Here is a 26,350-nt window from a genome sequence, read left to right on the forward strand (position 1 = left end):
TTTGTGTAGGGCTTCTCGCATATGGCGCGTAATGTCAAGATAATACTCATTGACTGTAAGACCTTGAGACAAAAATTCATGATACACTATGCCATGGTAATTGAAAAAAACAGTGTGCAAAACTTTGACATCTGATCGAAATTGGTGTGCTTTTTTCGGTCTTGGCTCTCCGGTATGCTTGGGCTTTGGTTTCAACGTCATAACCGTACACCCATGTTTCGTCACCAGTTATGACCCTTTTGAGCAAATCAGGATCATCATTGATGTCATTCAAGAGCTCCTGAGCAATGCTCATGCAACGATTCTTCTGATCAAAATTGAGAATTTTTGGAACAAACTTCGATGTCGCATGTCTCATGCCCAAAACTTCCAAAACAATTGGATGACACGAGCCGATCCATATGCGAACATCGCCAGCAGCTTCTCTTACGGTAATTCGACACTTTTTACAAAACAATTGTCTTCACAGCTTCGACATTATCATCTGTTGTTGATTTGCTGGGACGTCCAGAGCGAGGTTCATTATGGCATCTTCTCGGCCATCTTGGAAGAGCTTGTACCAATTGTAAAACATTTTTCTTACTGAGAGCAGACTTACGGGATACCTCTGTCAACATTTCAGGTGTTTTAGAGCACTTGATTCCATTTTTCACACAAAATTTGATGGAAATTCTTTGCTCCATTTTTTTTATAATAATCAAAAATCACCATGTACACTAAAATCTGTCTATCCTTTCTATCTGTCAAAAACAAATGAAGTATGCTGTACATTTGAAACTGTGAACTTAGTGAATTTGTGCCTCCAGCTATTTCGAATTTCCAAATGTTATCCGACATCAATAGCAAGAAGATGATCAACAAAAGTGCTCCGCAAAGTTTCAAGTCTAGTGCCACGCAAAAAACTTGCAGTGAAAAATCATCCAGATCAAAATGTAAGTGTGTAACATGTGATGTCCATCCTGACAAAGCAAAACTAGTTGAAACTATTAATTCGTTGCAAGAAATTGTGCGCAGATCCTTGGCAGAAAACAAAGTGTTAGCTGATAGACTCAAATGTCTTGAAAATGATCATAGAAAACTAAAAACCACCGAGCAGGGCGTAAGTGAATTCGACAGAAATAAAGTGTACACAGTGACCGAAGATTCCATCACCATTTCAAGTTTTCCAACACATTCTGGGTGTACCGGTAACGCTAACCATAGCACAATCATTTCGTCGTCTTTAGTAATACATTCTCCTGCCGTGCTCCAAAAAACGGTAGGCCTACCTACAAAAGATCAAATCGTGAACCATCTGAAAGAAAAGCCTGTTATTAAGCAAAATGTGGAAACTCGCCAGCCAAAACCGTCACTCATAAACAGAAGCAAGGTAAATTCAACATTCAAGATGACAGTTAATTTAACTAACACCACAAATGCAGCAAGAAGAATAAACATATGTTTAATGGGTGATATTCATCTTAGAGGCCTTGCACACGAAATAAAAAGTGTAAAGAGTGAAGCAAATGCTTCAGGTTTTATTAAACCTGGGGCTCGTGTTGACCAAGTGCTTTCAACTGTAAACAATATCTCTTGAAAGACAATGAAGGAAGAGTTCATTGTAATATGTGGTGGTGCAAGTGACGTCGCACACAACGATGGTTTGCATGCTGCTATTGCCCTAAAATCTGCCCTAAACCATCTAAATGACTCAAACGTCATTGTTCTCGATATTCCACACAGGTATGACTTGCCTCAATTCTCGTGTGTAAGCAGGGCAGTAGCATATACAAAGAGTCAATATGCAGAAACTTGCAACCGTTACGCAAATGTACAAATGGTCAACGTGCAACATTTTAGTAAAGATCTTTACACCACTCACGGCCTTCACCTCAATCGGCGCGGAAAAAGTCACTTAGCGTCCATTATTTGTGAAATCGTCGTAAATGCTAGGAACAACGTATACTCAAAACACACACATTCGGAGAATGAGTGCTCCACAACACAAGAAGACTGCAGGAATGAGTATAGACAGACGACATTGGACAAATGTCTGCTGAAAACACCAGGTAAAGCTGATTCTTCCCAGACTCCCAGTACATGGAAACAGACCAGCTTGAATAAATGGATAGTGAAAGATTCCAAACCCACTCTGTCAACTGATATTTCTTTTTTAGGGATAAATGTATAATTGGTTCTGGCAGCGTTCAACAAACCAAACTCACTTTCAAATTAATTCAGCAGAACTTTCAAAGTCTTGGCAATAAGCACAACAAGTTGGATACCATTGCAGCAATTGATAACCCTGATGTTTAAGTTATAAGTGAACACTGGTAAACAGATGAGCTAATTAGTGTATGTAAGCCACTTTCCATGAACTTTTGCTCTGCCTTCAGTAGAAAAGAGAAACGTGGTGGTGGGGTAGCTATCTTTGCAGCCAGTGGTAGTAATTATAGTGTAATAGATGTAACTGCTTTCAGCATTGAGGGTGTAATAGAACTAGCAGCAATTAATTATAAGTGGAGGAAAGAGAACTTAATTATTATAGGCCTATACAGACCTCCATCTGGTAGCCTATATAGTTTCTTTGATGTTCTTAATGACCTGCTTGTTGACATTGACAGTAAACACTGCAATAAAAATGGCTGGGTTAACATAATACGAACTGGAGATATAAACATTGACTTGCTGTCCAATGACTCTGCATCTAAAAAACTAATGCTAATACTAGCTCAATTTAACTTAACATTTCTGATAAACGAGCCCACTAGAGAGGTCAATAGTGTAAAATCATGCATTGACAACATTATAACTAACATGTCCCACTTTACATGCAGTGCATCAGTTCTGAAGCTTGCCATTTCTGACCACCACGCAGTACAGGTATTGATAGAAGCTGAAAATCTTCGTGTCAATAGAAAAGAGAAACAATATCTGACAAAAAGAATGACCAATGATGACAATGTTAAAGATTTCAACAGTTCGCTAAAAAGCTTACAATGGGGTGAAAAAAACAGCATTACTTTCAGTGAATTTTCATCAGATTTTTATTATTGCTGCAATGTCTCATGTCCAGAAACGACCTTTACAGTAAATGACTGCAAAAAGATACAAAAAAAAATAACTGGATAAATCATTAAGTAAAAACAGCAAGAGAGAAACTTAGACTTTTCCAGTATGCAATGATAAATAATAACAATAATAATAGACTAAAGGTAGAATTTAAGAACTATCAGGATTACTATAAAGATCTTCTGCTAGAAACTAAAACTAAATATGTAGCCACAATGTTAAGAAACTCTACTAACACAGGTTTAGCTGTTTGGAAAGTAATAAATAGCTTCAGGGATTGTAAGGACAGATCAACAAGTGATTTTACTATAAACCATAAAGGGCATATCATGAAATGTCAATGTCAGATTGCAAATGTTTTTAATGAGTACCTTTCTTCTGTTGGAAAATCTGTCAATGACCATTTTAAGAATGTTCAGCATAGATATAGGAGCATTCCAATCAAACAAAGCATATACTTGGCCCCAACCAATAACAAGGAAGTCAGAAACATAGTAATGTCATTAAAAAATACAAAATCAGCAGGCTATGATGGATTGTCTATCAGTACACTGAAAAGATGCATAGACAACATATCTGATGCCATGGCCACAGCAGTAAATGATGTAATTGCATCAGGTTGTTTCCCAGATAGCCTAAAGACAGCACCAGTAACCCCGATTCACAAGAAAGGTGATAAATCTAAAATTGAAAACTACCGCCCCATCTCAATCTTACCTGCATTTTCTAAGGTAGTTGAGAAAGTTATTTATACTAGACTAATGACATTCCTGAGTCAACACAATTTAATATTTGAAAATCAGAATGGCTTTATGAAAAACAAGTCAACATCAGTAGCAGCAGCACAATTAATAGACAAAATAATAACGGCCATAGAGAACAAGGAGTATGTAACTGGAGTGTTCCTTGATCTAGAAAAAGCTTTTGATTGTGTAAACATCACCATATTACTTGACAAGCTGTGGAACCTGGGTATCAGAGGAACTGGCTATGAGCTAATAAAATCGTATATGAGCAATAGAAAACAATTTGTCTTGCTTAAAACAAACAGTGAGTCTTACAAATCTAAAATTACAGACATCAAATATGGAGTGCCTCAAGGTTCTGTCTTGGGACCCCTTCTTTTCTTGATTTATGTCAATGATATACAGTATTGTTCTCCTAACTGTACAAAAATATTGTATGCAGATGACACATCAATAGTGTGTAAACACAAAGACTATGAGAGTCTGGACGTACAGTGCAACAGTGTAACCAATGAAATAGTCAAGTATTTTAATGAAAGCCATCTAAATGTAAGTGCTTCAAAGACTGCAATGATGGAATTTAGCACAAGGAAACAAACAGAATTTGACATGAAATTATCCATAGGAAATGACATTGTAAAAAAGGAAAAATGGACAAAGTTCTTGGGAATTACAATCCAGGACAGCCTCAAATGGGACATGCATATTGATTCCTTAGCATGTAAGCTGTCGAAGAATGTGTTTGCTATAAATATGATTAGCAAATATTGTAAGGACATGGGTGTACTAAAAACTGCTTATCATGCCCTATTCTCATCAAACTTAAACTATGCTGTAGAAATATGGGGTGCAACAACTCAAGCCAACCTAAGTACATTATTAATACTACAGAAAAAAGTTATCAGAATTATTTGTGGTGCCAAACCTCAAGAATCATGTCGGAACCTGTTCCCAAAATTAGGTGTGCTTACCATTATAGGTGTGTACATATTGAAAGTTATATTGCTTGTGAAAACAATTAATCCAAATTTCAACTGTGACCTGCACCAATATGATACAAGGCAAAAGTTCAGATACCATGTAAATAGCCACAGAACAGCTTTATATGAAAAAAATGCACTTCATGCTGGGCTGAAGCTAGCCAATGCCCTACCAAAAAGTCTCACAACCCTTCCTGCTATCGAATTAAAACATCAGCTAAAAAGAATTCTAATTGAAAACCCTTTTTAATCCCTAGACGAGTATTATATCTGTATGAAAAGTTTTTCGTATGTATGTCAAGCTCATAGTTTTAAGTAACCTACAACTAATATAATGTTGATAAAAACAATATTTGTAATATCGTGATTGTATACTACCAGACGTAAAATCCATCAAAATGTAAAATTTATTAATACAAACAAATCTTTAGTTTGTAATTTATAAATTGACGTATTCAGAAGAATAATCTGTATGATGTCCTGAAACTGTATTATTTCTAGGGATTGTATTTGATTATTCGATGTTTAATAAATATTATTATTATTATTATTATGTTCGGGACTTGTGTACCAACATAAAAAAAAGATCGGTAATTGAATGTACGTTAGCCGTGCAATTTGAAAAGTCACCTTACTTTCTGAACAGCCCTCGTATACCTTTTGAAAAAACAGAGTACATGTCAGATGTGAAGGAGGCACTGAAATATATGGAAACTTATTATGGTAGAAAAAAAGGCTACAAAATTTAGACAAAGAAGCTAACCTAGCAAGGGCAAGGAAAGTGGAGGTTGCTTTTCTCCTAACAATAAAACAAGAAATCTATTTCCATTATTGCAGAACTTCAGCACTACAGTACTGTCTTTAAACCAGAATGCCTTTATGTGTCACACGCCTTTTGTTAAATACAGCCAAACAGCATGTGAAACAAAAAAGAAGGAAAGAAAAATAATCAGTAAAATCGTGCTATAAAAATATGAGAATGGGAAATGGAATTTAAGAAGTAATAAAGAAGTGTATGAAAAAACATAGCGAATATCGGACACGATGGAGAAGAGAAATGTTGCATTCTATGGACACCTAAAAAGGCTAGGTGAAAACAGGTTAACGAAAAGAATTTTTAACGTTTTTGACAGAAACCCCAAAATATCAATGATGTGGAAAAGATGTTAAAGCGGACATGAGGGAAATGGAAATCACGGAGGAAGAAATGGGAGAAAGAGAAAGGTGCAGAGCAAAAGTAAAAGGTTTCAAGGGCTTCCAGGAGAAAACAAAGAAAAAGATAGGTGCAGCAAGGACAGAAGAAAGAAGAAAAAAACATAGGGAGAGAATGAAAAATTACTGGAAATAAAAAAAAGGAGAAAAGAAAGAATACATAAGTTATTTTATGTGGTCCTTAGTAGGGCAAACCAATTATATAAAAAGAGGGGGGAGGAGCGATTTAGGTTAAACAAGGCTCGGGTCAGCTTTTATTTATTAATGTTTCTCCGGCCTTTGCATGTACTGGAGCTGCAAAACTGAAAGAATGTGTACTTCATTAATTATCGGTGCAGGCTCTGAAAAACAAAAGGGCATAGTGGGTGTCAGGTCTTGAACTCATCTATAAATAGTCACATGAGATCAACTGTAGCTCACAATCTGATTGGACATGTAACAGAAATAATCGCAGTACCGGAAGAAGGTGGCACAGTCAGTCATCAAAACATTGTGAATAAACTGGAAACAATCCAGTTGGATACCTGGAAGACTACCATTAATGAAACAAATATTACTATTATGTGTTATTAAAAATCTATTTTACTGAATAAATGGAATGGAACTTGGGGTATGTCCATACTTGGTAGTTTTTATAGTGTTAAGAAGTTTGTCAGGCACATCCATCCCCATATGATAGTTTCTTTTTGACATCTATTGGTGTCTGTAAGCTAACGTGAAGATTATCGTGCTGTCTGGTACAGTGATTGTGAATATCTGAGTTTTAAAATATATGTTCCTTATTAACTTAATGTTTCTTAGGGAACAGTAATGTTTCCAAGATGTACATACACAGCAGTGTTGTTATGTTAAATTTTTAAAACAAAGTCGTGCATCAATTTCTGCTGCTCTTCCCAGTCAGGATTCTGATAGCTCTTTTTTGTATTCTTAAAATACTCTGAACAAGAGTTACCCCAGAATATGAGTGTTTTGGTTGTAAATGAAAGTTGATGCACCATGTTTATGTACGAGTTTCAAGGTACCACAGATTTCCAATTACTTGTTTTTCACAATCCCATCATTCACAGGTATGTCAGAGGCTCTGAAGTGGATATCATCAAGCCTCGAAGAGGAAGCAGTAGACAGGGAGTCGACAGCTTCAGGCGATGCACTGCCGGTTCCCCTGCTGCCGATCAACGAGGCAGAGATCGTCGCTGTCGATGACCCCACGTTCCTCGAAGAGGAAGCAGTAGACAGGGAGTCGACAGCTTCAGGCGATGCACTGCCGGTTCCCCTGCTGCCGATCAACGAGGCAGAGATCGTCGCTGTCGATGACCCCACGTTCCTAAAGCTGCTGTCGGCTCTCGCCCTCAATCCTCCAGTGGAAGGGCAGGTCAGTACAGTACATGGCACACTTAAAATTACAGAATTGTACATTTATAGTTTCAAATTATTTAGTAGTTAGCTGGTATTAATACCGGCCAACTACTACATCTAATACATTAGAAACTGAATTTAAATTCAATTTAACTTGCTGGAACATATGGAATCAGTGGGGAAAAAATTGATGAATACATTACAATATCAACACAAAAGTTTTCTGGGTATGGTACTGTGTCATAATGTATAAAACTACTGTTGCTGGAGAAAAACCAATGTTTCGGCGACAGTTGCAGCGGCCTTCTTCTTAGACCCAGAAGGCCGTTGCAACTGTGGCTGAAATGTTAGTTTTTTCTCCAGCAGCAGTAGTTTCATACATTATGACGTGGTACCATACCCAGAAAACTTTTAGGTCGACTGACTCTGGCCGCAGAAGCCTACGCAATTACGCATAACAATATGATGCTACAAAGAGCATACAAACTCATCTGAACAGGTACATCAGAAAACTTATCAATAGAACTTCATCAATCCAAATCTCCCAATCAGAGGGATTTTGGGGGGGGGGGGGGGGGGGCTGTAACAGCAGTAACAATTAATGATGAGAAGCATTAAGTTTAAATTCAGCCAATCATGGTACACAGATCCTGGCCAGATGCGGTTATCAAGTTCACATTGAGCTATATACGGTATTACTGTATTGACCAAATTTGTTGGGAAAATAAAATGGCATCATAGAGGAAGAAGGTGTTAATGAACATGGGGAAAACCTTTGATGCACTGCATTGGACAAATAAATGAAAATAGTTTTAAAAAGGCACTGCTTCTCTATTTGGAACTGAAGTGTTTGGAAAGAATCCAGATTGCCCAGATGCAGGTGTTAATTATGTAATGACACTGATGCTAATAAAATCCAGTTTCTGATGATGAAGTTATTGCTGTTTCTCCATCTGCAGAATTTGTTTATAGTGATGTTGGACAAGCTGACAGAGTAGGCACTGAATCGGAAGACATTACAACACATACAGAGGCAACAAAATAATGCGTTATTTGGAATGCCACACGGAATCAGATTTGGCCAAACTATTCCTGGGGAGATGTTTATATGATTGTGCTGCACATAAATGACATACAGGTCTTGCACAAGAGAAACTTACTAATTGTTTCAGTGTATAAAATTCACTGTCCCCCTCCTCCCCCCTTTCTCTGCCTCCCAAGCATCTCATCATCTCGTTAACATTTATATGTAAGTGTACCTAAAAACAAAGATGATGTGACTTACCAAATGAAAGTGCTGGCAGGTCGACAGACACACAAACGAACACAAACATACACACAAAATTCAAGCTTTCGCAACAAACTGTTGCCTCATCAGGAAAGAGGGAAGGAGAGGGAAAGACGAAAGGATGTGGGTTTTAAGGGAGAGGGTAAGGAGTCATTCCAGTCCCGGGAGCGGAAAGACTTACCTTAGGGGGAAAAAAGGACGGGTATACACTTGCACACACACACATATCCATACACACATATACAGACACAAGCAGACATATTTAAAGACAAAGAGTAAGTGTGTGTACATTAAAATAAATACAACATAATGTTAAAAAGGAGGCACATATTCCTACAGGAGGTAGTATTGGTAGAAACTGGAAGAGAATTCCCTATAATTATATGTCTGGAAACAAATACCTACTGAGATATGGGCCATTTTACTTGTGATAACAGATTGTTGAATATCTGCTGTTCACAGCTGGCATTTTATTTGCATATGAAGTAGGGTTCACAAGAGATGCCATAGTAAATTACCACAAGATACACATCTGGGCTGATGCAAATCCTCTAGCAGTCGTGGAGGTGAGGCATAAGGATCATTTCAGTGTCCGTGTATGGGCGGGGATTGTCAGTGACTAACTCATATGGCCATACACTTTATCAAACAGATTAACAGGTGCTGAGTTTCACCAATTTCTGTGTGACGAATTACCAGCACTGTTGGAGAACCTTATGTTTGCAGAAAGATAACAACTGTGGTTTGTGGACAACAATGCATCAGTCTATTTTCTACAGCTCATGCAACAGTATCTCACAGCAACATATCATGGGTGCTGGATTGGTCGGAAGCTCTGGTAGCGTGGCCTCCCAGTTCACCAGACCTGAATCCATTGCATTTCTGGCTATGGCCGTGGTGTATGGTCAGTCCATTAACAATGGTCAATCGTTACCCAAGCATGTGACACAGTCCAAATGGAGCCAAGTGGTGAAGGTATACCAGGGGAAGAGGAAGATAATGGATAAGTGTTGGTCTGCCTGTATAGATTAATGTACAGGATGTTGAAGAGGAAATTGACGTTTTTGTAACAGATACTGCTTTTAGCACTGGGGTCACTCGAGTTCATCACGCCCTCCTCTTGTTGCCCACAGGAGCAAGCAGATAGGCTTATTTTCAATGTGTAACTGGAGCACCGAGCATCACATTTTGCTGTGGAGGAATTTATTCAAAATGGCGAGTCTGCTGTGGCCGCTCGGCGTACCTTTCGTCTTCACTTTAACCTCTGTATGCGTGAAGTGCTTCCTTCTTGCACCTTAATTTTTAGGTGGGTGAACAATTTTTGCACTTACCATAAAGTGACATGAACAAAAGCACTGTCCTTGTCAAGTAGTAGTTACACCCTAAAAAACCTTAAAATGTCAGTCATAGAAGAGTCTGTTATTCAGAGTCTGATCTGGTGAACCAGACTCCGCTCTCAAGCACTCAGAATTTCTCGTCAAAAGTCTAATCACAGTCTTGAACAGACATCTAAAAATATCACCCTTACCAAATGAGTAATGTTTATTCATAAAAATTTTATAGGAATTGGCAAAAGCAGTCGGTACTGTTTTAATAACAACATGTAAAGTTAGAAAGTAGCATCAAACACATAACATCAGAATCAGTACAACATTGTGGAGTCAGTAATTACCTGCTGCTGTGTGGAATGGCCTATTAGATGGTACACATGTACATGCAGTGTACAAACTTGCACCTGCTTTTCCTGTATGGTAGTTTCTCATTGTTGTCCTCAGACATTAGTTGTATTGCACAGTGGCACCAATGCTACTTAATTTCTGCCACAGCTTCAACCTCGAATCAATTGAGATCTCTTACTCCTTCATGTTCATCATAATTTTTCAGTCTTTGTACAAAGTCTTCATTTATAGCTGAAAATAATAGCAATTAAAAAAAAAGAACAAAAATTGATTATTTCAGAAGCCGGTTATTTTAAATGGTTTTAAGTCACGTTAAACTGAAGATTAAAAGACCCAGTGTAACTAAAAACCAGCTGGTTTAGTGATAAGCATCACCCCTATACTGAACTGTTCTGCAGCAATGGCAACTTCACAGTACTTTTACATCTCTTCATAGATGCATACCAGAAACTGTATTTTGGGTATTGCACATTACAGGCTTTTTCAGTGTTGGGAAGGTATTTTCACAGAAACAAAGGTCACTGGGGTAACAAACCGTATAAATCATAATTGCATTATTACTCTGTAACAAACCGCCATAGACCGTGGGTCCCTTACTCCAAAGTACTCAGAAAATATTCCTGAGCAACACCCAAAATTTTGTCGATAAACCCATACGAGGTGAATAGAAAGTAATACTTGTATATTACTTGAAACTGTGCTGTCTTTAAGTTATCCAAAGCTTCAAACATTCAGGTTCTTATTTGTATGTGCCAGTTGGGAGATGATACGTATAAAACTATTCTGAGGTGACGTAGTGGTTAAGGAGGTGTACTCATATTTAGGAGTGTGGTTGAATCTCTTCATACCCCTCTTAAGTCAGGTTTATTGTGGCTTCTTTAATTGTTTTAAGACAAATGCTTAGAACATTTGTACAATGGACCTCCCCCATTCGAGCTGTCACTGTGCATCTAGTGACTTTGATGAGAAACAAAACTCTTTTAAGTGTAACTGTCTTCACCTTCCCTTGAGCTAATGCTCATTTTTTTTTTTTTTTTTTTTTAACTCGCAGGAAGTTTACTGGCGCATTCCAGGAGAACTTAGCAGCGCTGAGTTGAGGTCGAGAATAGCAGTGATAAACATGGCAGTTGAGGGGCGACTACCTCCAGAGGGTGAAAGCCAAGGTAAGGTATGCCTTTAACATAAGAGAATGTGTGTAAGCTGTGTACATACTGCCGAACATTGCAATGAGCCTCATTGTGGGGACTACCATACAATCTCACACGGTGGAGCAGTTGCAAGACACTGGATTCAAACTACGAAAGAGCTGGTTTCCGGCATCTTCCTGACAATAGCCTGGTTAGGGCAATTTAATTCATATTTAGCCTGGATTAGGATGGTTTCATCTGTATTTAGCCTGGGTTAGGGTGGTTCGATTCACGCAGTCATTCATGTTCCATAGATCTAATCAAGAATAACCTTCAAGGGTGTGAACAAGTTATGGTAAGCTGTTGCTTCGCCGTTCAATATTCACTTGATTTCAGTGATATTTTTTATTTTAATTTTATTAATGGCAAACGAATCTGCTCCAGTCCGGAATCCCTGAACCATTACACCAACAACCTGAAAACAGCTTTCGCATCCCGCAACTACCCTCCCGACCTGGTACAGAAGCAAATAACCAAAGCCATTTCCTCATCCCTTCAAACCCAGAACTTCCCACAGAAGAACCCCAAAAATGCCCCACTTGTGACAGGATACTTTCCGGGACTGGATCAGACTCTGAATGTGGCTCTCCAGCAGGAATACGACTTCCTCAAATCCTGCCCTGAAGTGAGATCCATCCTTCATGAAATCCTCCCCACTCCACCAAGAGTGTCTTTCCGCCGTCCACCTAACCTTCGTAACCTCTTAGTTCATCCCTATGAAATCACCAAACCACCTTCCCTACCCTCTGGCTCCTACCCTTGCAACCACCCCCAGTGTAAAACCTGTCCCATGCACCCTCCCACCACCACCCACTCCAGTCCTGTAACCCGGAAGGTGTACACGATCAAAGGCAGAGCCACGTGTGAAAGCGCCCACGTGATTTACCAACTGACCTGTCTACACTGTGAAGCTTTCTATGTGGGAATGACCAGCAACAAACTGTCCATTCGCATGAATGGACACAGGCAGACAGTGTTTGTTGGTAATGAGGATCACCCTGTGGCTAAACATGCCTTGGTGCACGGCCAGCACATTTTGGCACAGTGTTACACCGTCCGGGTTATCTGGATACTTCCCACTAACACCAACCTGTCAGAACTCCGGAGATGGGAACTTGCCCTTCAGTATATCCTCTCTTCTCGTTATCCGCCAGGCCTCAACCTCCGCTAATTTCAAGTTGCCGCCACTCATACCTCACCTGTCTTTCAACAACATCTTTGCCTCTTTACTTCCGCCTTGACTGACATCTCTGCCCAAACTCTTTGCCTTTACAAATGTCTGCTTGTGTCTTGTGTATGTGCAGATGGATATGTGTGTGTGTGCAAGTGTATACCTGTCCTTTTTTCCCCCTGAGGTAAGTCTTTCCGCTCCCAGGATTGGAATGACTCCTTACCCTCTCCCTTAAAACCCACATCCTTTCGTCTTTCCCCTCTCCTTCCCTCTTTCCTGATGAAGCAACTGTTTGTTGCCAAAGCTTGAATTTTGTGTGTATGTTTGTGTTTGTTTGTGTGTCTATCGACCTGCCAGCGCTTTTGTTTGGTAAGTCCCAAAATCTTTGTTTTTAGATTTATTAATAATTTATGTATTTAAATCAAAACAATTGCCACTACCTCTTGTCAGTACATAGTGTCTAGAGTACTGTGGTATTTCATTGCAGACACAAACTATAGGTAATACGATTGCTAGGTTATAAAGCCAGATATTCCTTTATTTGGCAGGAAAAGGTTTAGGAGTAGGAAATTAAGGGTATAAGCACGAGAGCTTTCTTTTACATTTTTTTTTTCATAACAGATTTATTGGAAGTACTCTCAGGAAGTGTAGTCCATACACAAAGGTGGCAGCTCATTTGACCAATGCTTGAGTATTGCTCACCAGTCTGGGACGTGTGCTGGATAGTATCAATTGGATAAACGGATAATATTCTAAAAAGAGCAGCACATTTCACCCAAATGTTCATTTAGTAAGCACAAAAGCATTAGAGAGACAGCATTACAGTGATAGACTCTACAAGAGAGGCATTGTGCATCATGAAATGGTTTGCTATTAAAATTCTGGAAGTGTACATTCCTAGGAAAGTCAACAATATGCATGTCTCATGAACAGACCATAAATGCAAGATTAGACAGATGCAATATCACCCTGAAGCTTACCAACAATTGATTTTCTAAGGACTTCTGTACATGAAGCGACTCAAATGTGACCCGTTCCCAATGTGATTTGGTAACTGGTCAATTGCACATCAATTCCTGTGTAGCTGAACAGGGCTCCACACATAGAGCAGCTGGATAGTGACTCATCAGTAAGTCATTTGCAATGCATTGCCAACCAGTTGCCAGCGACTCGGCGTCTGCATTGCCAAGTGATCTGAGTTGCATGTGGTCCTTGAACACAAGTCAGTATCGGTTTAGTTTGAAAACGAATGGGCAGACTGTGAACATTAAATTTGTGCAGGAAGTGGAATTACATTCTGTTTTATACTGCTGAAAGCTTCCAGACTACTGCAGGAGGAATTTGTCAGAGAGAGCATGGTGCGAAGAGAGAAAAGTTTCTGGCACGTCATTGCAAGCAAACTTACATAAAAATGTAAACCATACTGGCACTCTTCTTCTGTGTGTCTCGCAGCACTTTTGTTGTTCAAACAATTACATAGTTTTGTGCAAAAGAACAGTGAAATAGGTGAGAAGGGGGCGAGGGGGACCACAGATGTCCATTATTTACAAACACAGTGGTTTTCATACAACTTATTTAAGGAGCACAAACCACCTTGCCTCCTCCCCCCCCCCCCCTCTCCCCTTGTGTATAAATCTCATGACGTCTTGGTTTTCAAAATAGAAGCAATCATCAACAAATTAAAGTGAAGGAATTATTTTGTGTTGTTTCACCAAAAACAAACAATGCTCAAGTGCAACAAGCAGTACTCCCTCTCCTCCGTGCTCGCACACTTTTAATGGTGGTTTGTCATTTCAGAGTTGCACAGTGTGTGGAACTTCATTGCCAGCCAGGCTGCAACCAGTTGGCGATTTAGATTACTTGCACTTCACATTCAGTCTCATTTGCTCCTTGTATGGATGGGTAGCAGACAACTGGCAGGTGGAATAGGCAGAGGAAGGACTGAAGTGGTACACAGAGTACCCTCCGCCACACACCATAAGGTAGTTTGTGAAGTACGGAAGTATATGTAGGAAAAGGCGACATTAGGTGATAAATCAGGAAAATATGGGCAGCGTGATGTTGATCTGATGTTTTTCTCCATGAATCAATCATTTCTTTGATGTGCAGTGAGACAGCTCGCGTTACCATGATGAAGGATACAAGATGACTTGGACAGGATTTGTGATTGGTGTAAAGAATGGCAGCTAACTCTAAATATAGATAAATGTAAATTAATGCAGATGAATAGGAAAAAGAATCCTGTAATGTTTGAATACTCCATTAGTAGTGTAGAGCTTGACAGCCACGTCGATTAAATATTTGGGCATAACATTGCAGAACGAGATGAAGTGGGACAAGCATGTAATGGCAGTTGCGGGGAAGGCGGATGGTTGTCTTCGGTTCATTGGTAGAATTTTGGGAAGATGTGGTTCATCTGTAAAGGAGACCACTTATAGAACACTGGTGCGACCTATTCTTGAGTACTGCTCGAGCGTTTGGGATCCCTGTCAGGTCAGATTGAGGGAGGGCATAGAAGAAATTCAGAGGCGGGCTGCTAGATTTGTTACTGGTAGGTTTGATCATCACGCAAGTGTTACGGAAATGGTTCAGGAACTTGGGTGGGAGTCTCTAGAGAAGAGGAGGCGTTCTTTTCGTGAATTGCTACTGAGGAAATTTAGAGAACCAGCATTTGAGGCTGACTGCAGTACAATTTTACTGCCACCAACTTACATTTCGCGGAAAGACCACAAAGATAAGATGAGAGAGTAGGGCTCGTACAGAGGCATATAGGCAGTCATTTTTCCCTCGTCCTGTTCTGGAGTGGAAGAGGGAGAGATGATGCTAGTTGTGGTACGAGGTGCCCTCCGCCACGCACCGTATGGTGGATTGCGGAGTATGTATGTAGACGTAGATGTAGATGTAGAAGAATGATGTAACATTTCCTATTGTTTTTCCTTATTTATCAATAACTTATAGCCATTCAGTATTAACTGTTCCTCAGTGGATGGGAAATGTCCAGTGCTTTGCAAATTTTTTTGTAAAACACTTTTGTTGGTTCAAGTTCATCTTGGGATACCCAAACAGTTGATTGCTGCTTATTTCTGGCTCATATGAATAAATCTGATTTTTGTCTTCGGTTAGTATGGTGTATACAGAATTTGGATATCTTCAATTAAAGTTTTTGAGCAATTTCTTACAGTAGCTGCTATGAGTCTGTTTTTTGGCATTGGTCAAACAGTGCAGAATGTATCAGGAAATGTCTCTGATGTGCTGGTATGTTCAATACGCCTAAGGATGCCCCCATTTCACAACCATATGCAAATCCTTGTCAGTAGTATTGTGCTCACTATCAGTAATTTTACAGACAACCATATTGTGCTTTCAACACTGAAGGAAACACTACTAAGACGAATTTCTGTAAACCAACTGTAAACAGTATTTACTGAAGGTCAGTGACTATCAAAAGTTTAAGGGAGCATTTGAGACTTCTTTGAGTCAGGACTTCATGAAAATTATTAAAAAATAAAGCATCCGACAAAGAACATTCACTTTGAATTTTAATTTGTCACAACAGTTTCTTTAAATGCTCCAGAAAAAACTCCACACCTGTACCTGAGACTGACTAAAAACACAGAAGCAAAATCTGTAAAACTGCTTGGTATACATATTGATCCCAAACTAAGCTAGTAACCCCATATTAATCATGTCTGCAGAGAGATATCAGGGGGATGCTTTCTCATATGGAAATTATGTGATCTAGTGAGAAACAAACATCTTAGGACAGTTTACTTCAAATTTTTCAGTCTTACATATCTTACAGGCTGTTGTTATGGCATCACTTGTGTCATGTCAGTGATGTACTACCGATTTAGAAAAAGATGCTATGAATAATGTTTAAGGTTGGTCCAAGGGAACATTGCCATCCTTCATTTACTAATGCCAAAATAACGACAATGATAAATATTTATATCTATCCAACATTGATATATTCTAAAAACAATATACCAGAGCTAAAAGCAATATACCAGAGCTAAAAACAATATACCAGAGTTTGACACCAGAGAGAACATATATTGTCATGATATGGAAAACAAAAAGTGTGTTGACATTTCCAAACATAAGCTGACATAAACAGGCAACTCTACAGAGTGAGCAGTTTGAATTTTTTTATAAGTTGCCACATTCTGCAGTCAATATACCTTTCAGTGATTTTAAGAGCAAGTTGTATAACTATTTAAAAAACAATCCAGTCTACAGTTTAAGAAAATTCTTGGATACTAGGAGTGTAGAAATTGAGTTTTAGGATTATGTTACAATTCTGGTTAATATAGGATGAATTATTTGTACATTCAGTGTGAACAATAGTTAATATAGTGATTGATATTGTACTGTCCCCTAAATGTGAAGCCCATTGCACTACATGTGGTCAGTGGCTAATAAACAGTCTGAATCTCAAATAAAAACAATCTACTTGGCCATTGTTTCAACAATAACAAATAGTAATGTTACATGTCTATAGTGCCATCTAGTGGTCATTTGAATAAACTTAAAAAAGGCTATTTCAGAGTTACCCAGAATCCTGTGTCCAGCAAGACGTGCAAGAAAGAGGAGGAAAATTGGTAATGAAATGATAGCGACAGGTCCTTGCAATGTTGAAATGGCATTGCCATCACTTTGACGAGTAATTACCAAATCTGTATTCCTATTTTTCTATATTTTCTGTTGTACCCGTTGAAATGAAATGCCCTCTTTCCAGTATGCTTATTACATTATTAAATTAGATTTTTAAGGTTTTACTGTTTTTCTTACTTATTTTTTTAAAAATAATAGCCTTATTCTAGCTTGACTGTTGCTTATATTTTCTGTTGTCTTAAAAAAGTATTTGTATTATATTGTTTTCTGTCACTTTTAGCAAATGAAGAAAGTGCTGTAACAGGAAATAGCAGGGAGGATGGGGTGGAGGACGACAGCCAGGAAGATGTGGGGGCGTGGCTGGCACAGAACGTCCTGCAGGGCTCCGGCGACGAGTCTGCAGATGAGGAAGTAGCACCCCCGCTTGTCAATGACTACATGACTCCGTGGAGCCAGAACATGCGGAAAGCAGCAAGGGAGGCTGCACTGGCAGAGAAGGGGCTTAGGTAAGACCGTCGTTCCTGTCTTGTGTGCTTTCTCATTTACCATGGAGATCTGAAGAACATGATGTCTTTTTATTAGTGGGCACCACAGCCACAGATTTATTGAATGAAGGCTGCTAGTTTACACCCTTGACAGAAATGTTATTTAACCTTGTTATTTTATGTCTTGGGGAGGGGTGTATAGACCTGTCAGGCTGTTGTGAGGACATGTTGTGTGAAGCCATGATTTGTACCGTATTTACCTTAGTATAAAATGACACCCCCCACCCCCTTTGTAAGAGGCACCTTGAGAAAAAATTATTTTTTACATTTTCTGGCTAATCAAAATTAACTGTTTCATTGAGGTAAAGAGCTGCCAAAAAGCATTATACCTATTCCAAACTTATGGCATTTATTGACTGTGTACATTTTGATAATAGTAAGATAAAATAAAATAAACAAAAATAAGTGGTTTACATTAATTTTTGGACCATTTCTTTTCTATCTTGTTTGCTTTCTAACCCCGTAGTCTGTGATATTATTATTTTTAGTCATCATCATCCAGATAGCAGAGCTCTGAAATTTATGTCTTCATTGTCACAAATATTTGGCTGTTTCTCCCAAATATGCTGCTATTTCTTAGGTTGTCATTATGCTGAGACCTTAAACCACAACTGTTTTTCCTGAATACACATTGGTCTTAATTTCTGCACTGATATGAGAGCGTTACAATGTTTCTTGCTTCCAAACATATTGTCTGCTGGAGCTCTCTCATTGGCTGTGTAGAACCAAGCGACACAGTCCCATGATACACCATGGTACGTGTTAACAACATGCCAGCAAGAAACACATAAGCACACTACAGGCCCCTACATAGACTTTTGCTATCTTCCGCAGAAATGCATGCTGTTGTTGAGTATTTGTCCAACTTTAAAGTCAGTTCAATTCTGACTACAAATGCATCAAGGCAAATGGCAGTTTAAACATGTTACATGTTCACAAAAAGCCAAACTACATGGTATAGATTTCCATGGTTGGAAACATGTCAAAATTTGTTGCTCACTCATTACTCAGCACTCCGCTGTCATCCTAGCTGTCACCCAAGCTGGTGTCACTATTTTCTTTCCAACCTTTCCATTGCGCTGACCTTGAGTGACTGTGAAAAACAGACTGAAATATCTTCTAGTGTGCAGGTTATATGTAACAACAACAACTAATGCAATAAACAAAAGATAGCAATTACTATTCAGTCCCATTCTTGAACGTTTGCTTGTCCTGCGATCTTGTGACATCTCTTGGTACTGTATCAACGGCTGGTCTTGCTGCTGTAATTTATTCTCACAATAACAGTTACAGTCAGTTTAATATGATATATTTCCTTTGTTAGACATATCATTCTCGATTAATTTTCCTTATTGTTTCAACTGAATGTCACCGTCATGTTCTAAAGCTGATTAAAAGACGGTAACGTTTTTACCCGATATTTGTGTCCAAATTTCTCATTTTCCATCCACATAGTAAATCATTGCAGTCTCTCATAAGTAAATAAAATAATGGTCTGTGTTCTGAATCAACTAATGTTTTTTGATGGCAACATTTCTAGTTTTGAATGTTATCTTTATGTAAATGCAGTATTAATGTTTATACAGGGTGTTACAAAAAGATACGGCCAAACTTTCAGGAAACATTCCTCACACACAAATAAAGAAAAGATGTTATGTGGACATGTGTCTGGAAACGTTTAATGTCCATGTTAGAGCTCATTTTAGTTTGTTCTTCCACCTACGATGGACTGAGTGAGGGGGCAGGAGGGGCTGAAATGCTGGAGTAAGTGAATAGAGAGTTGGGGGCAGGAGGAAGTGGGCAGGGGAATAGGGGCTGGAGGACATGGATAGGAAGATGGGGGCAGGAGGATATGGATAGAGAGAGGGGGACAGGAAGATGTGGATAGGGAGACGGGTCAGGAGGATATGGATAGAGGGGGACAGGAAGGTATGGATAGCGAAATGGGGGCAGGAGGATATGGATAGGGAGATGGGGGCAGGAGGATATGGATAGGGAGTTGGGGGGGGGGGCAGGAGGATTTGGATGGGAAGTAGGGGCAGGAGGATATGGCTTAGGCAAGGGTTCCCAGAAATTATGTGGATTTAGATTGGGGTTCTGGAAAGACATGAATCTTTGACATTGCCAAGAGCTGATGCAGTTGGTGCCAAAGGATTTTGAAAGCAAATCTTTCAAGCAAATCTGGCAAGTGATCGTGATGTTGCCTCATCTTGCATGAAGATAAGGATGGACACGGTTGCATTGTTGTCAGGTGGAGTCGTGTTGCACAAAATCGGCCTTATAATGTGAAGCTGTCACTGTACACCCAAGAGGCCTGCAAGGTGTCATCTCCTTGAAGCAAAATGGACTGAGAATGATGGAGCTTCTGAAACCACACCATACAATAAAATAACCTGAGTCCAGTGGATATTCCTGTATAACTTGTGGTGGAATAGAACTCCACATGCAACAGTTTTGTGCAGTCATGGCACCGTGCAGAGTAAAATGGGACTCGTCCTTCCCACGAATATTCCCGGCCACACGTCATCCATTTCAGTGTGTACCAAAAAATGAAGGGCATTTTAGCCTATATTGGCTTAATTTTGTACACATTCTAAGTCCCGTAGAGATACCAATATGAAATGTGGTGCAAAATCTTTTGAACTGGTTGACCAGGGGAGTGACAATTCGTGTGACACAACTCGAGCCCTGGCTGCAGAAATGAAATGGGTCATAAAGGTTTTCTAGTTTTGGCGTAGTTACCATTAAAATAGGTTCTTGTGTGCAAAATTTTAATTTGATCTGTAACTTAACACGTTACTGCACCAGAGAAAGAAAACTCCTGTTGAAGGAAAAATTTTCTAGGTGCTTGTTCGAAGCTTTGAGGCAATTGTAAACATTGGTAAATAATGATTCATCACAAAGGTTCATTATTCAGAAGTAGGTTCACTCATAATGCTGCTCTGAATATTGTTAATATGTTATAATGTGTATTTTTAAATAGTTTAAATTGTTAATTATCTCCAAATTGTGTTTCTGCCTTTTCCGGCTTCTCCCCCTCACACACACACATACACACACACACACACACACACACACACACACACACACACACACACACACAAAAGTTAGCCTTAACAGACTCCAGTACATAATTCTATAATACAGATTTTATAAAGCCGTATTCTTTCTACAGGCCAGGTGGGAAAGAAATTCCTTCATCGCGTGCTGGTAGAAAGAAGACTAGAATCCACGTAGCATCAGATTCAGACTCTGAATCTGATGTCCCGTTAAGTAATTTTTCTGACAGTGCTTCAGCATTACTGTCAGGTAGAGAAGAGCCTGGAGACATCGCAAGAGGCAGAGATGACAACCAGGAAGCCTCAGGAAGCACCAAACGTCGCCAGGGTAAAAGATCGCGACTGTCTTCAGGTTCCGACACCACTGCCAGTGTCCCTCCAGTGGAATCGGGATCGAGCAGGGAGCCAGAACGGCATGATGCGTATGAAACTGGCAGCCAATCGTCAAAGCAGGATGTGAGACACAGGAAACGCAGGATCAGAGTATCCTCAGATTCGGATACAGAAGAAGCTACACCTCTTTCCGCTTTGATGGTTCCTGGTGAAGAATCTACTGCAGCAAATTCTCTTGAAAGTGGAATAAAGCAGAATGGGTTTCTAGATTCTGATTCGGACAGTGATTTGCCTAAGGGTGGAGGTGAGAATACTACATCTGAAACTGCTAAGAGGACAGCACATACGGACTCCGATGAAGAAGGTAGGCAAGTGAAGAAGGTTCGACGGGCTGTCATAATTGATGACGACGATGATGACTGAACAAACTTGCAGATATTTCAACAGTGCATTGTGACTGATACTTAACAAGAAATCTGACTGCATCCAATGTGAATCTTGTCAGATATTTAATTGTAGCTCTTCTTGTATTTAAAAATTTCTAGCATTTGCTGCAAGTAGTATTTATATATTCTGATGAACCAAGGAAAGCAATACTCATCCTGCCTTGTCATAGTAACATATTGTGTGTTTAGTTATTCAGCAAGATGCGCTTCTAATAGTTTTAAATTTTTCTGTCAAAATCTGTCTCTTACAGTAAGATGTCACTTCACTATAAGTACAGTAAGATGTCACTTCACTGTTGCCTGTAATTTTTAATTTCCATGTGTTGTCTATGCTTCTCTTTTTTTAAAAAAAAAAAAAAACGTGAAATAGCTGTGTAATTTAAACAGTGGTAAATCCAGGATCGAATAATGATGGTATTTTGAAAAGGACAGATTGCTACACACCATATAAAGGAGATGATGAGTTTCAGATAGATGTGTGAACTTTTGGCCAAAAGACCTTCTAAAGTAGAACACTTATACAATCGCCAAAGCACAACTCACACAGGTGCAACCACTGTCTCTGGCAACTTGATCACTACAAGTTGTAAGATTGCAGTGATAGTTTAGGATTCATATTGATATTTGCTATTCAGTTTGCACTTATGCCACTGCAAGTTTCTAATTATGCTGATCATCAGCTTTCTCTGATCTGGAAATCTACATCTAGCCTGCACGACCACACTGAGTTTAGCCTCAGTGACCGGAGACAGTGACCAGGTGTGCATGTGTACTTGGCATCAATGTGTGTGTGTTGTCTACTTTAGAAGCAGCCATTTTACCAGAAAGCTCACATGTTTAGCAGTCTATCTTCTCCATAATTAATAAGTGTCTTTTTCAAATGCTAAAAATCAATATAAATATTAGTTTTTGGTTAACTATCCTTACATTTCATGTTTATTTACCTCAGTTTTTACTTTCGACCATCATACAATAGATATTCTCTAGATTTTTATGTCAGTCGTAACACAAATTCTTTTCAATATTTCAGGCTCCTATCATGTTTTCCCTTGTGTATTTGTAAAATTTTATATGTAAACATTTTCTGTATGCTTTTTTTAACCCTCGTACCTCTGGATACAGACACACTAAAAAAAAAAAAAAAAAAATTCATTTGAGTATATGTTATATGAAATGCTGATGTAATACTTCTTGCATATATGTGCTGGTTCTGCCCTGTTACTTGACTGCAAGACAGAGTTTTTGTGGCAGAATGAAACAATGGAAACATGTTTTAGATTTACATGTAGTTATATTATCTTAAGCATTGATGATGACAATGCTGTTATATAGTGATTTTGCATGTATGACACAAAGCCAGGAAATGTTAATACTGTCTTAATTACTGGCCACTGCTTGGTACTGTTAAGTTATTAATTTTAAATGTGTTTTAGTTTTATACTGTACTTCTAATTCACGTTTGTTATACTGAGTTTTTAAATTGCAAATAAAGGTATACTTTGTGATGAGTATTAAAATGCATGTTAGGAAATAAAATCTTTTCAAATTACTGGAAGAATCATTTTTCTTATTTTTCTCAGAACAACGAATTCCCTAATTGCTACCAGTTGTTGCACTGTATGTTGCAATGATAATGTAGGATTTATATTGACATTAGCTATTCTGTTTGCATTTATACCACTACAAGCTTCAAATTATGCTGATTATCAGCTTTTCTATTCCTGAAATCTATGTCCACCTTGTGCAGGGGATCACACTGGATGCATTGTGTATAGGCTCGTAATATGCATCTGGGAGTACGTGTGGACTTTCAAGTATGACACTCAATTTCACAGACAATTTTTGTGGCAGAGTGAGTCGAAGATAAAATGTAACCAAATCTCTGTAACACCAACTTTATAAAGGATGATTCTGGGACCTCTGTTATTCATTATGAAATGTGAAATCAGAAACACCTTCAGCCTTGAATATTTAGAATTTTATTTTATCTTCGCTACCAGTTTCGGTGTTAAACCACACCACCTTCAGACCACCTGACTGACTTGCAGGAAGAATCCCAGCTGTTGTACTGTCGAAACAGGGGCCAGCATACAACCACTGGCATCCGTAGGCTTCTTTTTAACAGCACAATCAATTTCATTCATCAGCTGCAGGCTATTGAACCAAACAGTATGCAGTCTGTAGTTGACAAACGAACTGATCGTGTTGTTAAAAAGAAGTTTACAGGTGCCAGTGACAGTATACTGGCCCCTGTTTTGTGGGATTCTTCCTACACAACAGTCAGCAGGCCTGAATATGGAGCAAAAATAAAATTGTGAATGTAGCAACTGAAGGTGTTTTTGATTTGACTTTCGAGTGTAAGTATTCTGTCAGATAAATTTCCTGATGTATTTGCTCTTAAACTCAGTAATGTTAGTGCAAAGTGAAAGCATCACAATGGCTGCACAAAGGGCGTCAGGCTAACAATTCAAAGCACCAAGGTTTTATCCACTGATCGTGTCAGAATTCTGTCTGGCTATTAATATGACATTTACATCTAGCTTTGCTAATGTACATGAAAAAAGAAGTCAGATTTTGCCATGATTCATTGTTAAATTGAAGGTTCACCTACAACAAACTTTTGAATTTTTGTCAAACCTAGCTTAAGGCAGTCTTTCAATATTCAAGTATATTATGGGAGACTTGTTAATGTATATACAGAGGAGATTTACTGAAATGAAAATTTGTCGCACATTTTCATCTGGAATAAGATCACCAGGACCCTCAAAAATCAAAGTTTGTACAGACTTGATGAAATCACCTACACAACACTAAAAGTTGCAGCGCTGTAATATGATATCTACATTTGCATCAGATCCTTACTCTGCAAGCCACTGTACAGTGTGTGTTGTGGAGGATACCCTGTGCAACTACTAGTAATTTCCTTTCATCTTCCACTCGCAAATAGAGCGAGGGAGAAATGACTGTCTGTATGCCTCTGTATGAGCCCCAATTTCTCATATCTTATTTTCGTGGTCTTTACGTGCAGTGTATGTTGGCAGCAGTCGAATTGTTCTGCAGTCACCTTCAAATGTCGGGCCTATAAATTTTCTCAATAGTGTTCCTCCAAAAGCATGTCTCATTCCTCCAGAGATTCCCATTTGAGTTCTCGAAACATCTCCGTAATATTTGCGTGTGTTTTGAACCTAGCAGTAACAAATCTAGCAGCCAGCCTGTGCATTCCTTCAATGTCTTCCTGTAATTCAATCATGGTGCAGATGCCAAACACTCGAGCAGCACTCAACAAATTGATCTCACTAGCATCCTATTTGTGGTCTCCTTTGCGGATGAACTACACTTTCCCAAAATTCTCCCAATAATCCAGAATTGACCATTCACCTTTCCCTACCACAATCCTCAAGTGCTTTTTATGTCACTTTATAGTGTTATGCCCAGATATTTAAACGACATGATTGTGTCAAGCAGGACACTACAATGCTTTATCTGAACATTATAAGAGTGTTTTTCTTACTCATCTGCAGTAACTTACAGATTCCAACATTTAGAGCCAGCTGCCATTCATCACACCAACTAGAAACTTTGTCTACGTCATCTTGTTTCCTCCTACAGTCACTCAACTTTGGCACCTTCACATACACTGCTGCATCTCAGTCAAAAGTGTGATTCATCAGAGGTTCAGTGTTTTTTCCCAGAACATTAAAATATGCCATTTTTAGGCCTCTCTATTCATGGCCACAAATCTGGACGTGTAATATTGAGAGAATCTTAGATATTTATAGATGTAATTTTATATGGCAGAAGAATGGCACGGCACATATTTCGCAAAACGTGACTCTCAGTCACTTACGAGAAGGAATTATATAAAGTGATCACTTTTTAGTGCAGGAAATGATTGAGGCCATTAAACGCAAATTTAGGAAAGAAGTTGGATAGATTGTCACTCTCAGGACGCATAACAAATCTATCGTACCAGGAAATATAACAGAGACAAATTCTTCTGTTGAGCCCGTGGGACAAACCACTGCAGCAGTTCCTCTGAAGCCAACTGCGGAAGAAAGATAACAATTTTTGGGATGGTACCAGAGACCACTGGTAGTCAGGCACTGTTGGAGGTGAAACATGCCACGTAGCTGTCTCTGTGAAGGTTGGGCCTCTATTTCCGACAGCACTGAGCTCGTCATCACGCAAAACCGTGTTGCAGTATGCAGGTAAACTCTGTGTGCACAGCAAAACCCCGGGCACAGCTGTTCCTGTTATTTTTCCCCACAGTCATTGAATTTGTATTCACTTTTATCATCACAGCTTGGGCTTTGAAATTCATTAAGAATGCATGTGATTTTTATCAGGATACCTGTATTTATAAATTCTGTTGCATACCCGGCAAAGATAATACTCATAAATATTGCTATCTGTCCCAGTGAGTGGGATCGAACAGGTACCCTCTGATCCAGAATATTTCTCTTTCGATTGTGGGTGTATTCACACTTTCAGAGGAATCGTAGACTAACATTAAGGGTGTTTTCCTGCCTTGATCCTTCAAAAAAAATTGTTTTTGCATGTTTTGAGTGCTTACAGTTTTAAGAATATGTGATCAGGATTTTGTCGAAAGTGTTCTTTATACCTGATAATCATGTTTTAGTGGAAGTGCACATGTACTCACTCTAGCCACTTGGGCCATTTGCA

The 26,350-nt window shown here is 39.0% G+C and overlaps 1 protein-coding gene across 1 annotated transcript in view; it reads left to right on the plus strand.

The window, feature by feature from the left end:
- LOC126109472 (protein timeless homolog) overlaps positions 1-22,768 on the plus strand; it is a 505,261-nt gene extending 482,493 nt beyond the window's left edge. Inside the window, exons 25-28 of the mRNA XM_049914500.1 lie at positions 7,057-7,361; positions 11,364-11,475; positions 17,565-17,790; positions 21,005-22,768. Coding sequence (XP_049770457.1) covers positions 7,057-7,361; positions 11,364-11,475; positions 17,565-17,790; positions 21,005-21,644 — 1,283 coding nt within the window. The 3' untranslated portion in view covers positions 21,645-22,768. The remainder of the gene's footprint in view (positions 1-7,056; positions 7,362-11,363; positions 11,476-17,564; positions 17,791-21,004) is intronic.
- Positions 22,769-26,350: the final 3,582 nt, after the last annotated feature.

The sequence above is a fragment of the Schistocerca cancellata genome, chromosome 12 (genome assembly GCF_023864275.1).
Source record: "Schistocerca cancellata isolate TAMUIC-IGC-003103 chromosome 12, iqSchCanc2.1, whole genome shotgun sequence".
Classification (NCBI taxonomy): domain Eukaryota; kingdom Metazoa; phylum Arthropoda; class Insecta; order Orthoptera; family Acrididae; genus Schistocerca; species Schistocerca cancellata.